The sequence below is a fragment of the Colossoma macropomum genome, unplaced genomic scaffold (genome assembly GCF_904425465.1).
Source record: "Colossoma macropomum unplaced genomic scaffold, Colossoma_macropomum, whole genome shotgun sequence".
Lineage (NCBI taxonomy): Eukaryota > Metazoa > Chordata > Actinopteri > Characiformes > Serrasalmidae > Colossoma > Colossoma macropomum.
In genome coordinates, this window is record NW_023494798.1 from 11,799,832 (window position 1) to 11,814,024 (window position 14,193).

The 14,193-nt window shown below is 38.6% G+C and overlaps 1 protein-coding gene across 1 annotated transcript; it reads right to left on the reverse strand.

The window, feature by feature from the left end:
* Window positions 1–793: 793 nt before the first annotated feature.
* On the reverse strand, window positions 794–11,978 carry LOC118818553. The gene is made up of 10 exons (XM_036585799.1): window positions 11,789–11,978; window positions 11,620–11,707; window positions 3,570–3,643; window positions 2,025–2,080; window positions 1,837–1,911; window positions 1,648–1,725; window positions 1,418–1,516; window positions 1,255–1,302; window positions 1,083–1,163; window positions 794–960 (listed from the first exon to the last, which is right to left on the reverse strand). The coding sequence occupies exons 1-10, from the start codon at window positions 11,976–11,978 to the stop codon at window positions 811–813; spliced, it is 939 nt and encodes a 312-aa protein (XP_036441692.1). The 3' UTR covers window positions 794–810.
* Between the last annotated feature and the right edge of the window lie 2,215 nt (window positions 11,979–14,193).

A 14,193-nucleotide genomic window follows, 5' to 3' on the forward strand; every position in this document is an offset into this window, starting at 1 on the left:
ATAACTCTCATGTACTGATGTACATTTTGGTAAGTATTTGAATTTAAATTTCTCTATAATGAAAGAATTAAGATTTAACCAAAATGATTCTGAGAGGTTTGATGTGAAATGCACTGTTTTAAAGAAACTTTGCTCACAGTGGAACCAGACGTCTGAAGAGTTTAATGCCTCTTAAAGCTTCCTCACGGAAAGTTATTATATACAGATGGTTATAAATACACTGTACATACACATACATACACAGTAGTTTTGAGATAACATCATGGACTTGTTGTAAGGCAATATAGTCCCTAATAAAATCTTATTTTTTCAGATGTAGAACTATTTTACTATCACTAAGATTACATATAAAACGTGTGTTGGTTTACTACTTTGGATAGTAAATAAAAATGCCTGCACTGTAGACATCACAAACCCTGGTGCCTATCAGCAGCAATATAAAGAAATCTAAATCTTCACGTTTCGCTACAGTAAACTATTTCACATCAAATTGAAATCTGAAATTTTGAACAATTACTGTTATTCCCCTTTAAAATAAATATTATTTCATACCATGTCTCCAGTCTAGAGATGAGTAGATGTGATGATCCACTGTCATGCTCTCAGAGGTAAACATTCAGGGGCTCTCCTGGATACACAGGAAACTGCATCTGAAAAAAACACACACACACACACACACACACACACACACACACACACACTTTCACAGAATGTTAGAAAAAACAATATAATTTGCATTACAAAAACTACAGTTAGTATAATAATGGAATTAAAAAAGGTATGATATCAAAATGTGCAGAGTGTCTGTGATTAGAAGCCTGGTGGGGGTCCTCTTGGTTTGCTGGAAACCATGAATGGTGACGGCGTCTCAAGGATCCGTGTGTTGCTGGACCGATGAGTCCTGAAACAGCCATCTGAACCAATGGACACCATCTTCAGTGTCTTCGACACTTTGGTTTGCTGCAAAACACACATACAGAAATGCTGAAAATGCATAAATTTATAATTGGACACAATTTTACAGAACTACTTTGTTACAATCTATTAACTGCAACTGCAAAACTACACAATGAAGTACTAACCAGAGTAACATTCTGCAGTGATGTCTCCACTGATTCAGTGCGAAGGTAGATGGACGCCTCGCTGATCGATGTTCCAAAGCGCTGAATGAGCAGATGAGATGTTGATGAAAATGTCTAAACAGGGCAATCTGGTAGCAAAAGTCTTACAGTCCAAATGAGATTGTAGCTTTACCTTGATGCAGGTCACAGCAGCCACAGTAGCGAAGTGCTGAGGAGGAAGCTGTAAAATCAGTGAACACCATGAGGTTAAAATAAAAAGGTAGTAAAACAGACAGAGACGGCAGAAAATATGATCACAGTGAAATTATGAACCTGCACCAATAACTGAGTCTCACCTCCGGGAACAAATGATAGAAATCGTTGCTGAGCACCCACCAGTGCTCAGACTCCAGCCCCTCACAGATGGTCTTGTGTTGGAGCTTCAACTCCACCAGCTGCAGGAATCATGTGAAAACATCTCATTAACTTCACCACTGTCACATTCAGAATCAAACTACAACAGTCAGTAAAGTGTTTCTCTGTGCTGAAAAGTGTATCATTGGCAAAATAATCAGCTGAAACGAACCTTCGCGCTGTCAAAACGTGGCTGTGAGAAGGTGTAAGCAAACATCCTGTTTGCTCTGTGCAAAGCTTGGCAGTGCTGCTACAGGGACAGAGGAGAATAAAGTGTTTAGGGGAGACTGCAGTACTAATCAGATATTAGTGGGAAAAATTCTTTCTTTGCATTTAATCAGTGTGAAGAGCAGAATTTTACCTCAAATCTCACCAGCGCTCCACAAGAAAGGGGTGGAATTAAGACCACCTGCTGCCAGCTGAGCACAGAAACCTCCTACAGCAAAGACAAATAAATGGTTAATACAGGGACACTGGTGTAGTCAAGTATGAATAAACTTTATCTTCATGATCTTTAGCCATTTCAAACTGATAAGTAAGAAAGACCACCTGTGGCATGGGGGCACAGCCTGAAGGAAAGATGGGCCGCTTGTGTTCCTCCGTTCCTGAGGACAATAGTTTAAATAGTAACTGACATGTTCAGGATCCTGAAGGGCTTTACAGTGTAAAGAGTATCTGCAGCACTGTTCAAAAACTCTCCTGAATGAAGGGCAGCTGAAGGGTCACTATGAGCTGACCGTTTGTTACTCTGGGGCCGAATTACAGAAACATCTTAACTCTGAAATCTTATCTGTTTAGTAACCATGACAACTTCAAGACAAAAGCTATTACAGAACAACAGTTCCTAACTTCATAATCTTATCCTAACTCCAGATGAGAAAACAGTATTACAGAAACATCCTAACTAGACAAATTTTCCTAAATACTGTCCTGACTTTAGAACAACACCAGTGTTACTCTAACTTCTGTTTTAACCGTCTGTTGCTATTATTTTTAGACAACTCTCAGATAACAGCAGAGCCCACTGATGGCAAAACGGGCAGCCCAATGGCTTTTTGGTCAGCGTTTTCCAGGCAGCCCACCGTTGGTTAAGCAGAGTATCAGACAAAATGTCACTTTTCATCACTTTTCCAATCACAGTCCAATTTTTCTTTACTTTCTTTTGTTGTCCTTTGTAAATAAGTTTAGTAAATAATTTTAATTTAGTACAGTGTCAGCAACAAAACTTTCAATAAAATCAAATCAGGCCTAGTCATTAAATATTTCCCCTGCAATGTGTTTCTTATTTTATTGTCCAAAATAAAAGTCTGCATGCATTTAAAATCTGTTTGTGGAGATTAAAAACTAATTAGATTTTGTAAGCAGGACAATAATCTGGGTGGTCTGAGGGTGGACCAGCATACAGTCAAGGGGGTGTCGACCTTATCGAGCCATTGGACCAATATCTGCTTAGTATCTGGGCTGTGACAGGCAGCATAGTTCACTACTAGCATAATGACGTTACATTTATTTATACTGCAAAATGGTGGGTTGACTTTTGAGATGTTTCTGTTTTTCTAAAAATCCCAGACACTGCAGACTCGATCTACACCGTCCCCTCTTATTGTCTTCGTGTGTTAATGTTGATGAAAACTCGTCTAATAAGATATTACAGTGATGGTGGTGAATAATGAGGAGACAGAGCTGAAAACTGACTTACATTTTTCACATTATTGTCACGAAGTGTTTACGTTTCGGCTGTGCACGTATCGTCTGTTGCTAGGTAACAGACATAACAACTGATTAGCTTTGCGCTAAAGTTAGCTAACGTTACTGACACAAAACGAAGGTGAAATCTGTAAAATCACCCAGTCTCGGCCTGTTAAAGTCTTCAACCGGTAACCTAAATAAAAAGTGCATTTTTTAAAAGCCTTTCTCTCCAAAACCCCCTCAGACCTGTTTGACACTAAAACACATCGTCAGCTGTAACTGCTGCAGTTCAGAACACGCTGTCAGGATCAGCAGCACTAAGTTTCGCTCTCTGCAGCCGTTATTCTACGTCAAGTGTCTCTCTTTGCGCTCTATGCTAGCAGAAATATCCGCTCGCTAACTCACCGTCGCAGCCGTCCGTCTGGGTCGCTGCATCTTGGTCCCTCGTCGTCCGCTGTCCGTCCAGGATCCGTCGCCACCTGTAAAAAAGAAAACAAGAGGTTACAGCTGCTGCTGAGATGCCGGCGGCACAAAGAACCGCTGGCCGCAGCTGAGCGCCGAAGATGAACAGAGGAAGCTTCATCTTAAAGCAGAAGGACTCCGGTAGTTCGCTGTGAGTGAGAGCTCAAGTGAAAGCAGCTTGCTCGTTTGGGTGTCGGTGAACGACTGAACGATTTCAGACTCTCAGCTTCTTTAGTGTTCTATGGAACGTTCTTTCACCTTGGTAACGTTCTTTAGTTCAAAACATCTTTATGTTACGTGACAACAGTGTTTGTTACATCCAGTCCATTATACTCACATCTCACCTCAGCTCAGTAAAACTCCTGAACACTCGATCAGTGGCTTGATTTTTACTAATTCAGCAGACAGGAAGCTCTGATCACGATGCAGTCTAAGGCAGATACGTTAGAGATCAGCTACAGAACTTTATCTGCTCATTTACTGAGCTGAAGTGCTGCTTGTTGCCTAAACGTTTCAGCAGCAGTGCATCTTTCCCAAATAACTCTCCCTATTTTGAGGGTAATCTAAACTAATGAAGTCCATTCTTTACATGTAAAAATGGTCAGACTGGATAAAAAGAAGCAGTTTAAACTTCACATGAAACACTAACATATTAAAATGCTTGGATTCCTGTACAATAAAGGGAAACCCTGGATGGGTGTCAGTCACAAGCTGAACTTGCTTTGGCTTGTTTGTCTTTGACACACTTTCACATCACCTACAGAACCACCTCTTTGTAAAACACAGTTCTAGACTTGTGTAAGTTAGACTGTATAATTCTACCATTACACCAAACCCTCCAGCCAGTCAGAATCAAAGCACTACAGCATGAAGAAAGAGATGATTGTGAACTTCAAATCTGTGGAGAGTCGAAATCCCCAAGTTCTGTGGTCTGCACATCACCGATGACCTCAGCTGGACAAAATTCTGCTACTAACATATAAAGCTCTGAACAGCTTTGCCCCTCAGTACCTGAGTGAACTTATCTCTTATTATGAACTGTCACTCTTACTACTACATTGACATATTATGTATTATGGTGAACTGTGGAAGTTGGTGCTGCCAGATTCAAGATTCAAGAGTTTTATTGTCATATGCACAGCAGAAACAGGCAGTTACACTGTACAATGAAATTCTTACTTTGCTGTTCCTCCATTCACCAAATATAATCTTAAAAATAGAAATATAAAAAATATATATATACTAAATACACAGAATAAGTAGAAATACACTAGAAACAATAGAAAAAAGTAAAAAAGTACAGTTATATGTGCAAAGTTGAAAGAAAAATTAAAGTTACGTTTGCGTATGTGCAAGTATGTAGAGTAGCAGTCCATAAAGTGCATGTTGCGAGTAACAGATGTAAACAGTAGTGCCAGTCCTGCTGCTCTCACACACTCACTCAGTATGTTGATGGTGAACTGGAGGGGCTCTGACCTGTTTGCTATGTTGTTTTTGTGCAACAAGTATTACATTCATGGCTAATTTGTTATAGAAATTAAACACAAATTAGACCCTGATTTAGTGAATGAACCTTTAATGGGAGTTTAAAGTCATCTTACAGAGAGATTAACACAGTAGCTCTGTGTAAAGGAGATTTAGACTGTATTTCCTGTAAAATAGCTCTACAAGTGGAATCAACTCAGAGTCTTAATCCTGCTGTGTCTTACAGGAAATTGTCCCCAAAGAATGTAAAAGGCAAGATGGAGATGAACAGTGAAAACACTGAGCAGTTTTTATAGCTTGTTGAACCAGTTCATGTTCCACTCTAAATGAACACATTATTATGAATATATAAAAAATTTAACCTTGACTTTAAAATACATTTTATATATTTTATACTATTTTCTCTGATGTGGATTTTGTCATGTCTGAGGTGCTCATGGTTAAGTTGAATGTCTCTTTTAAGTGTAACTTAAATAATGCAACTTTTAAAATTTTCTATCATGTATGTTGCCATGACAGGGTGGACGCATGCACATTAGGGTGGACATATACATGTCATGTGTTTGTTGTTTTCTTGTTGTTGTTCTTGGTTTTTTATATAAATTAATAGTTTCTATTAACTGTTAAACTACTGATGTTAAAGGAGTCAAACTGTTATGTCAAGGTTTTTAGAACAGGTTAATTTTTCGTCCTGTCACTCATCACACTGCAACAAGAGCACTTAAATAGTCAGCATGACCAAAACACAGACACATTCAGTCTCTCACTCACCCAGAGTCACTCTCCACTCTCAAATATAAGCTTAGGTATTTATTATGGACACACTGTTAATGAAACTACTGCCCTTGTTGTACATATGAAATGTTCTTGTCCACCCTGTCATATCCTGGTCCACCTCGTCATCTTCATGTTTTCTTAGAATGAATCAGAAATTCTTCACAGGTAAACAAACCATCATAATTGATTTATTATACATAACAGCCTCAAATGCACAGCACACCAATAATGACTCTTACGATTTTCTGCTCACTCCAAATACAGTCATTAAACAAAGACATGTTTGATGTCCAAGTTCTGCTTCTTTAGTGTAGTATTAGGGCTGTTAGGCTAACAGTGCTAATAAGCCTGCGAAGCAAATAGTCACCTAAATTGTTTCCTCAAATATAGGCCAAAATCTTCATATACTTGCTTCAAATTATGTTAATAAGCTACAAAAAACGTGTTCATAAAGCAGTTTAGTAGAACTGCATGAATATCCCTAATTTAAACATTTAATCTTAAACAGGAACTACATAATCATCTGTATAACGTCCTGTTTTTCGGTACTATTCCTTCTTCAAACTCTGAGAGGATGTAATGCAGGAGCGTGTTGTAAAATGTCACTATGCAGGTATGTAGCTTTAGCACAGTTATATCTCAGGCTTGCTAACTGTAAGACAGTCAGAAGTTGCATATGAAATTTTGATAAACCTACAAAAATGAGGTGTCATGTGATGCAGCAAAATTAACAGCAAAAGACTTTTATTCTAACATGTTCTTAAGAAAGAGTGGTGACCTAAACAAGACCCTAAGTGACCTTTATGTTCAAAACCAAGGTCAGTGGCCCTTTTATGACTATGAGTTTCAGTTTGTCAGTCAGGTGGTTTGTCCCCAGGAAAACCATAAAAAATTTGTTATTATTGTAATAATAAATGTTTGTATACTTGAAATGAACTTTTATACATACATTGTAAGAACAAAGGTTTAAATTGGTGTCCAAATACAAAGACTACTTTATACATATAAATTTGATTAAATATTAACTGATTATTATTTTTTATGTTTGGTTGCACCAACTGACATTGTCTTGGTGAAAAATTCAATGATCCAGTTTAAAATTGATTCATATCTATATGACAGCTATGCAAGTAATATAATAAATAAAATAAGTTCTTTATATATGTTCTATTTACATTTTATATTTTTATTTTAGTCCAAGCATGGATGCCAAACTGTTAGTAGACAAATAGCAGAACTGTAACTACAGCCAACAGTCTAGAACCCAGGCTGGAAAGCCTTCTAGCAGGATCTCAGTAAAGAGTCCACATATATTACACAAAGCAGATTCACTGCTTTAACACAAAAACCTCTGAGCTGGTTGGTAGCTTGTTGTCTGACGATGAGATGAAGTAACATCTTCTAAATCAGTCCATGGCTAGAATGATGATAACAGATCTTGAGTATGATGTCAGCGGTGATGCTGCTCCCGCTGATGAAAATAAAAAATCAGATGACGACAATGTCCAGTGGTTCACGATTGATGACCATCAGGAATGGTCAATCTGTTCAGTCTTCCTGTAACACCAAAATACTCTGAATGCAACGATTCAATTATGTAGAACTTTTGAAAACACAGGAGAATTTCCCTTCATTATTGATCAGTATGATTATGATTATTTTCTACCATTTCTCCAGTCTGGTGATGAGTAGGTGTGATACTCCACCGTCACACTCTGAGAGGTAAACATTCAGAGGCTCGTCTGACTACACATAACTGCATCTAAAACACACACAAACACACACACACACACACACACACACACACACACGCACACACACCACACACACACACACACACATAGAATTAAAAAAAAAGTATAATTTGTGTTACAAAAATTTCTATTACTATAATAATAAGGTAAAACTGTGTGATATTAAAGTGTAGAGTGTCGGTGATTAAAAGCCTGGTGGGGGTCCTTTTGGTTTGATACTGGTGCGCACGATAAGTAATATTTTCATCAATGGACAGGCCATGAACAGAGAACTAAAGAACTAGTTCATTTAACTTTGAACAGGGTCCGCGGGGATGGGGGGGCACAGAAGATGAGGAAAAAAGCTGAGTTCCCCTTTTGCTTCTCGACTGAACACTGGCCAATAATCCATTGTGTAACGAGAGTTAAGGAGATTAAAAGGATTTTTTTGAAAGAAAAGTAATGTTTGATCACATTTATCATCAACACATTTCAGTGATTCTTTAAGGTGATGGAGAGAAAGAATATGAAATAAAATGAATGAAGTGTCCACTTCAGTATCACATTAGTACCAGCAAAAAACACTTCATGTATTTTATAGGTGTACCTACCTGCTAAAGGCTCGCTGACAGGATTTAACTCTAAGGGCGTGACCATTCAGACCAATCAGAAGTGAACGGCTCGAGCCCCTGACCAATCAGAAGACGAAGTAGTGTGTGCTTACACATTTAAATGGGCAATGCTTTATCGGTATATCCTCATAAGACCTGGGAATTTATTTTTTGTCTTCAGTGGGGTCATGAGCGTCCAAGGGATATTTCAAAACCATATAAGCTACAGTGCTGAAACCTGGTCCGTCATGTAGAGGACATCCTGACCTTTTCAATTCGCAACAGGAGTTCTGCCTTTTTAAATTGCCTGTCATCTCAGCAAAAACATTATATGCATGCAAAAGAAATAGTAAAACATCATTCATGATTTGTTATTCATTAAATCAATAACTAAAGCAGAAACAAAATCACTAAGGGTTTTTTTTGCATCTCAACGGCTAAAATTTTGAAAAATCTGGACTCCAACATACACTCTGTGCTGTCGGCTGCACGTCTCAAATGTATGTTAACTGTAACGGAAGTTACAGAGGTACCTTCCAGAGAACAATGCGGGGGCGTTAACGACACAACATTTTAGGGTCAGTGTGAAAAGACCACTAAAGGACAAAAGTCAAATCAGGCAGGTTGTGGTGAGCACAAGTATTTGTGACAGAGATGGAGACCCTTAAAATATTTTTGATACCACTATGATTGCGCTCATTTCCTGTGGCATCTGCCGTGTTTCTTAGATGCATGTTTACTCATGTGTACATGCGGACAGCTGGAAATCCTGTACAAGGCATCTGCGTGGAACGCCCTCCTGGCTGGATAACGTTTAGCGCTGACCAGCCTGATGGTGCTTGGACTGCCTGCACAAGACAGAACACACACTAGGGCATCCACATTCAGAAGGGCCAGCTAAAAATTCACCGCAGGAGCGCGAATGACGACGAATAAGGCTGGGCGAGGGAGGATACCAGAGCAGATGACAAGTTTACTTCGCGTCATCAGTTTAAAAGATAGCCTAATAATAATAATTATAATAATAATCTTTTTTTTTTATATAGCACTTTTTATGCCGGTGGCAGCTCAAAGTGCTTTACAGACAGGTTATAGAAGACATATTTATAGAAGAAATTATAAGTATTTATTAGTATTTATTTAGAAACAGAAGAAAATGACAGATCAAATTAGAAGATAAACACCACGAGATGTAGAGGCTTAATTAAATGCTAAGTTAAAGAGATATGTTTTTAGCTGCTTCTTAAAAGTGAGCACTGAGCTTGACTGTCTAATAAAAGGTAGAATTGAGTTCCACAGTGTAGAAGCATAATAACTGAAAGCCTCTCCATGTTTTCTGTATTTTACAGAGGGTATTTGTAGAAGGCCACTATCTGCAGATCTTAGATTACGTGCTGGAACATAAACAGACAGACACTCTGAGATCTAAGTGCTGCTTTAAGGTCATTTAGAGCTTTAAAAACTAGTAGCAGAACTTTAAAATCCATCCTGAATGATACAGGTAGCCAGTGCAGTTCTTTTAAAATGGGAGTGATGTGTTCTCTCTTTTGTTTTTGTTAGGATGCTGCTGCATTAGGTACGAGTTGTAAGGGATGTATTGTTTTCTTAGGAAGTCCAGTAAGAAGATAATTACAGTAATCAAGCCTGCTTGTAACAAATGCATGAACAAGTTTCTCTGTGTCGCTCTGAGATAGAAAAGGCAGAACTTTAGTAATATTTCTCAAAAGATAGAAAGCTACTTTAGTGGCTGCGTTTACATGCAGGATAGAACAGAGTTCAGAGTCTGAGATCACACCCAGGTTTTGTACTTTAGGTTTGGTATAAGGAGCTAAAGAACCAAGTTTCTTATAAATCATTTTTTTCTCTGAGTTTCTGTACTAACGATCAATATTTAAGTTTTTTTATGATTTAATTGTAGAACATTTTGCAACATCCACTGAGAAATATCTGACACACAGCTGGTTAGTCTGTCTACAGAGTCTTGATCATCAGAAGGAATGGAAATGTATAACTGGATGTCATCAGCATAGCTTTAAATTTATATTATGCTTCGTAATGACATCACCTAAAGGTAGCACGTACAAAGATAAAAGCAAAGGCCCTAGGACTGAACCTTGAGGGACTCCAAAAGAAATGCCAAATCTTTTTTGATGAGTGAAACCATAAACTGCGTAATGTACCTGCAGTTTAGTTTTCCTCCATAAGCGCTCTAATTTACGACAATTTCTCTTAAGCTGGTGTATTTCTGCATTCATCCATGGATTTATATGAGTACGCGAGTTTTTCTTCCATTTTACTGGCACAATAATGTCAAGGGTTTCCCGTAATCTAGCACTTAGATCAGAGATTAGATCATTACAGGATGGAGTCAGATCTGTGTTTGCTGAGCTATTATAAACGCTTCTAAACTTCTCAACTGTTTCTGAGTCAATGTACTGTTTTTATAGTAACTTTCAGGTACTTTCTTCTTTACTTCTAAATTGATTTGAAAGAAAATACAGAAATGATCTGATATGAAAACATAAGAGATTTGGGACACATTTGTGGGTAGAGCTGCCCACGTGCTGCTTCAAATCAAATGTCTCTAGAAGTCTAATGAATTCTAATGCATTACTATCTGAAGGATTATTAATATGTAAGTTAAGGTCCCCAGAGAGAAGAGTATTATCATAGTTTGTGGAGGCAACTGATAATTTCACAATTTTGCCTTGGAGGTCTGTATATTACAATTATTAACACAGAAGTATCACTAAAAAGGTTGACTGCAACATACTCAGAAGACATGAATTCACCAATAGTAACACTTTTTGCAGTTCAAGTCATTATTATGAATACATGCCTCTCCTCCTCCTCATCTGCCCTGTCTTACAGTATGCATACATCTGTAGTTTTCAGGAGCAGCTTCAAGTAGAGTCGCTGTGCCGTTGTCATTAAGCCACGTTTCAGACAAAAACATAAAATCTAGTTTATGCTCTTTAATAAGATCTCGAATCAGCAGTGTTTTGTTATTTAGTGACCTTACGTTGAGCAGAGCGAGGTTTAATGCCCGTGTTTCCTACCGTTAAGTCCAGTCAGTACTTTCTCAATATTGTCGGACAGAATAACAGACCTACAGTGGCTCAGGTGTAGTCCATTCCTGCGGTAAAATGCCGGTTGCTCCCAGAAAACACTCCAGTTTTTCACGTAGACGACGCCATTGTTCTTACACCAGCCTTAGAGCCAGCAGTGCAGCGCATAGAACCTGCTGAACACCTCGCTTCCTCTCCGGTAGGATGGCAGCGGTCCCGAGATGATGATCCTGGCCTTGGTTCTCTTCTTAACGGTGAGGAGAAGTAATCCGAAATGCTCCTTGAGGACTTCACTTTGATGGGATGAGATTTCGTTCACCCCCCCGTGTGAATGACCACGGTGCTGACGTCCCCGTGTTTGCTCAGAGCCGTGGGAAACCGCTTGGAAATATCCAAGACCCGGGCGCCTGGAAAACAGACAGCAGCATTACTTCCGGAGCCAGATACGTTTAGATGTCTCACTAAAGAGTCTCTAATTCTAACAACACTCTCCTGATTCTCTGTCCGAGGCACTGAAGCAGGTGGCGAGCTGAGGGCTTCAAATCGATTACTGGAGGTGAAATTCAGCGAATAATTGCTGGAAGAATTGGTGAAAACCTTCTCTTTCCCTGGCCACGCTGGCGTTCCCAGCCCTGCTCCGGTGCGGGTGTGAAGATGGGCAATCCCAGTGTTAACCATGGTGGTAGCGCTCCATATGGTGGAGTAGAAGTTGCCACCGGGCTTAGTCCTAAAACAGCCATGTACAATGTGTCCTGGGCTGCTTCCAAACAGGTTTTACAGTCGTGGAGCTCAGTCTGCCGCTTCAGGAGAGCCCTGATCTGCTGATCCAGCTGCTACAGCTCTCTGCTCAGCGTCTGGAGCTCGTGTTCAGTGACGGCCACCATTTTGTCAGCATCCAAATAAAGAAATAAAGTTAGTTAAAAATTGAAAAAACAACATTGTAAGAGTACAGAAACAATTAAAAAAATAAATATTTAGTTCAAGAAAGTAACTTGAAAGATTGATAACAAGATAAAGGAGCAAAACATAACAATCAGTGAACGAGCAAAACACAAACGTGCGAAATATGTGACCAGTTTATTCTAAATGTCCTAGAAAGGAGGAGAATGATCAGTTCTCTTGTTTATATCTCATAATAAAACACTACACAAGTGTCATAAACACACCTCAGAAGCAGAACAGGATGCCTGTCCATTTCATGGCCGTAGAGATGCTCTGGCTGAAGTCGCTGTGCAAGCGGATGCCACTGAAGGAGCTGGAGCAGGTGGACAAGCTGTGAACAAAGAGACAAAGTCAACAAAAAAAAATAGCTTTTTTGTTTTTGTACAAATAAATGTGACAAAATGAACAAATAGATAACTTCCTAAAAATGAAATCCTAGCGCAGACCTCCTGTGTCTGCATCCTTCCGTTTGTGCTCGCTGCTCAGCCTGTTTAAATGATTTTAAACTGAACTTAACGTCTTGCGTTAATTTTTTTATTCAGTGCTTCAAGGTCTTTAACAATAAGTACAACCAATATAAAACTGTTTACGGCTCATGAAAATCACCCGTCTGCATTTTACATTCGATGTTCTTCAACTGCAACTGATTGGAGCGATACATCCAGAGGTAACAGGAGGCATTTTGCCAAATTCTTATACATGGCTTACCGCAAAAGCCCTCCCAAACGTGCCGCGTTTTCCAGCAGCCTATTTAAAGCGTTTACTCACCTTAACGTCACCTATACTTTTATCCACAACAACCATTCAAACCAAACCTTTACCTCACTTCATCATGATGCTCATTCCATTTCTTTTACAAGAAGTTGTCACTGTATATCAACAGTAATAATTTTGCCACTGGAGCTTACAGACCACTGTAGTCGTGTGGTCATTTTGTAGTCTGCGTCATGCTCTTATGCCCATATTAGGAACTCCTCGATTTCTCTATGGCCAGAATGAATAGTGTTTTCAAAACTAAGCTCCAACGCACCTTGTGGAAGATGTTCAGAACCCGATAAGTTTTGTCCTAGTCCTTGTCTTGAGCATTTGTTTCCCCCCCCGAGTGCATGCAAAATAAATACGTCCACTCGTACATATATCTCCCTGTACATATATCAAGTGACAAAACAATGTTGGTGAAATTTGCGTAAAACTCATTTAATGATCAGAACTGACAGTACGCAACTTCGATTAATGAGGGCCATTTGTTGAATTAATCAAGTTTCGAAATAGTTTCCATCTACCTTTCAAGAATAATTCCAAAGATTTTTGAAACCTTCTGCATTATTAAATCAATAATATGTACATAAAGACATTCAGAGTGGTTTGATGTGAAATGCTCTATTCCAGAGAAACTTTTCAAATCAAAGTTGTTCACAGTGTTGATGATAGTAACCATCTGGTTAATGCCTCTAAAACGTCTCTCGCCGATGGTTATTACGAGAAAATATTAAGAATGCACTGCCTGAAAGCTGAAACATTGTTTTACGATGTTTTTTTTTTACTTCTTTTTTTTAACCATTCATGGCAGAGAGGTACAGGCAGAGGGTTTTAAGTTAACAGCTCGCCCAGAGAAAACTTCTTTCCAAAGTGTACTTTTATTTTACCATTATCAATATTGTATACTAAAAGAATCAGTTTTTAAATGTAAAGTGTTCAGGCTCACTGCTCAATTTGCACAGTACATAAAATAGTGAGTTTTCACTTCAGGGAAGCTAACACATCTTTTCAGGATGGTTCTGTAAAAATCCTGTATGTTGTGGAAAACAGTATTCATCAATATGTTTATGGAGAAGTTTAATTGGTAACCTGTTTCCTACATTGTTTTGTGCAACAACTACATTTATGACTGATTTATTATATTTTTTAAGGACAGTTAAAAAAAAAAGAAATCAGACAAAGTCAATTCTGA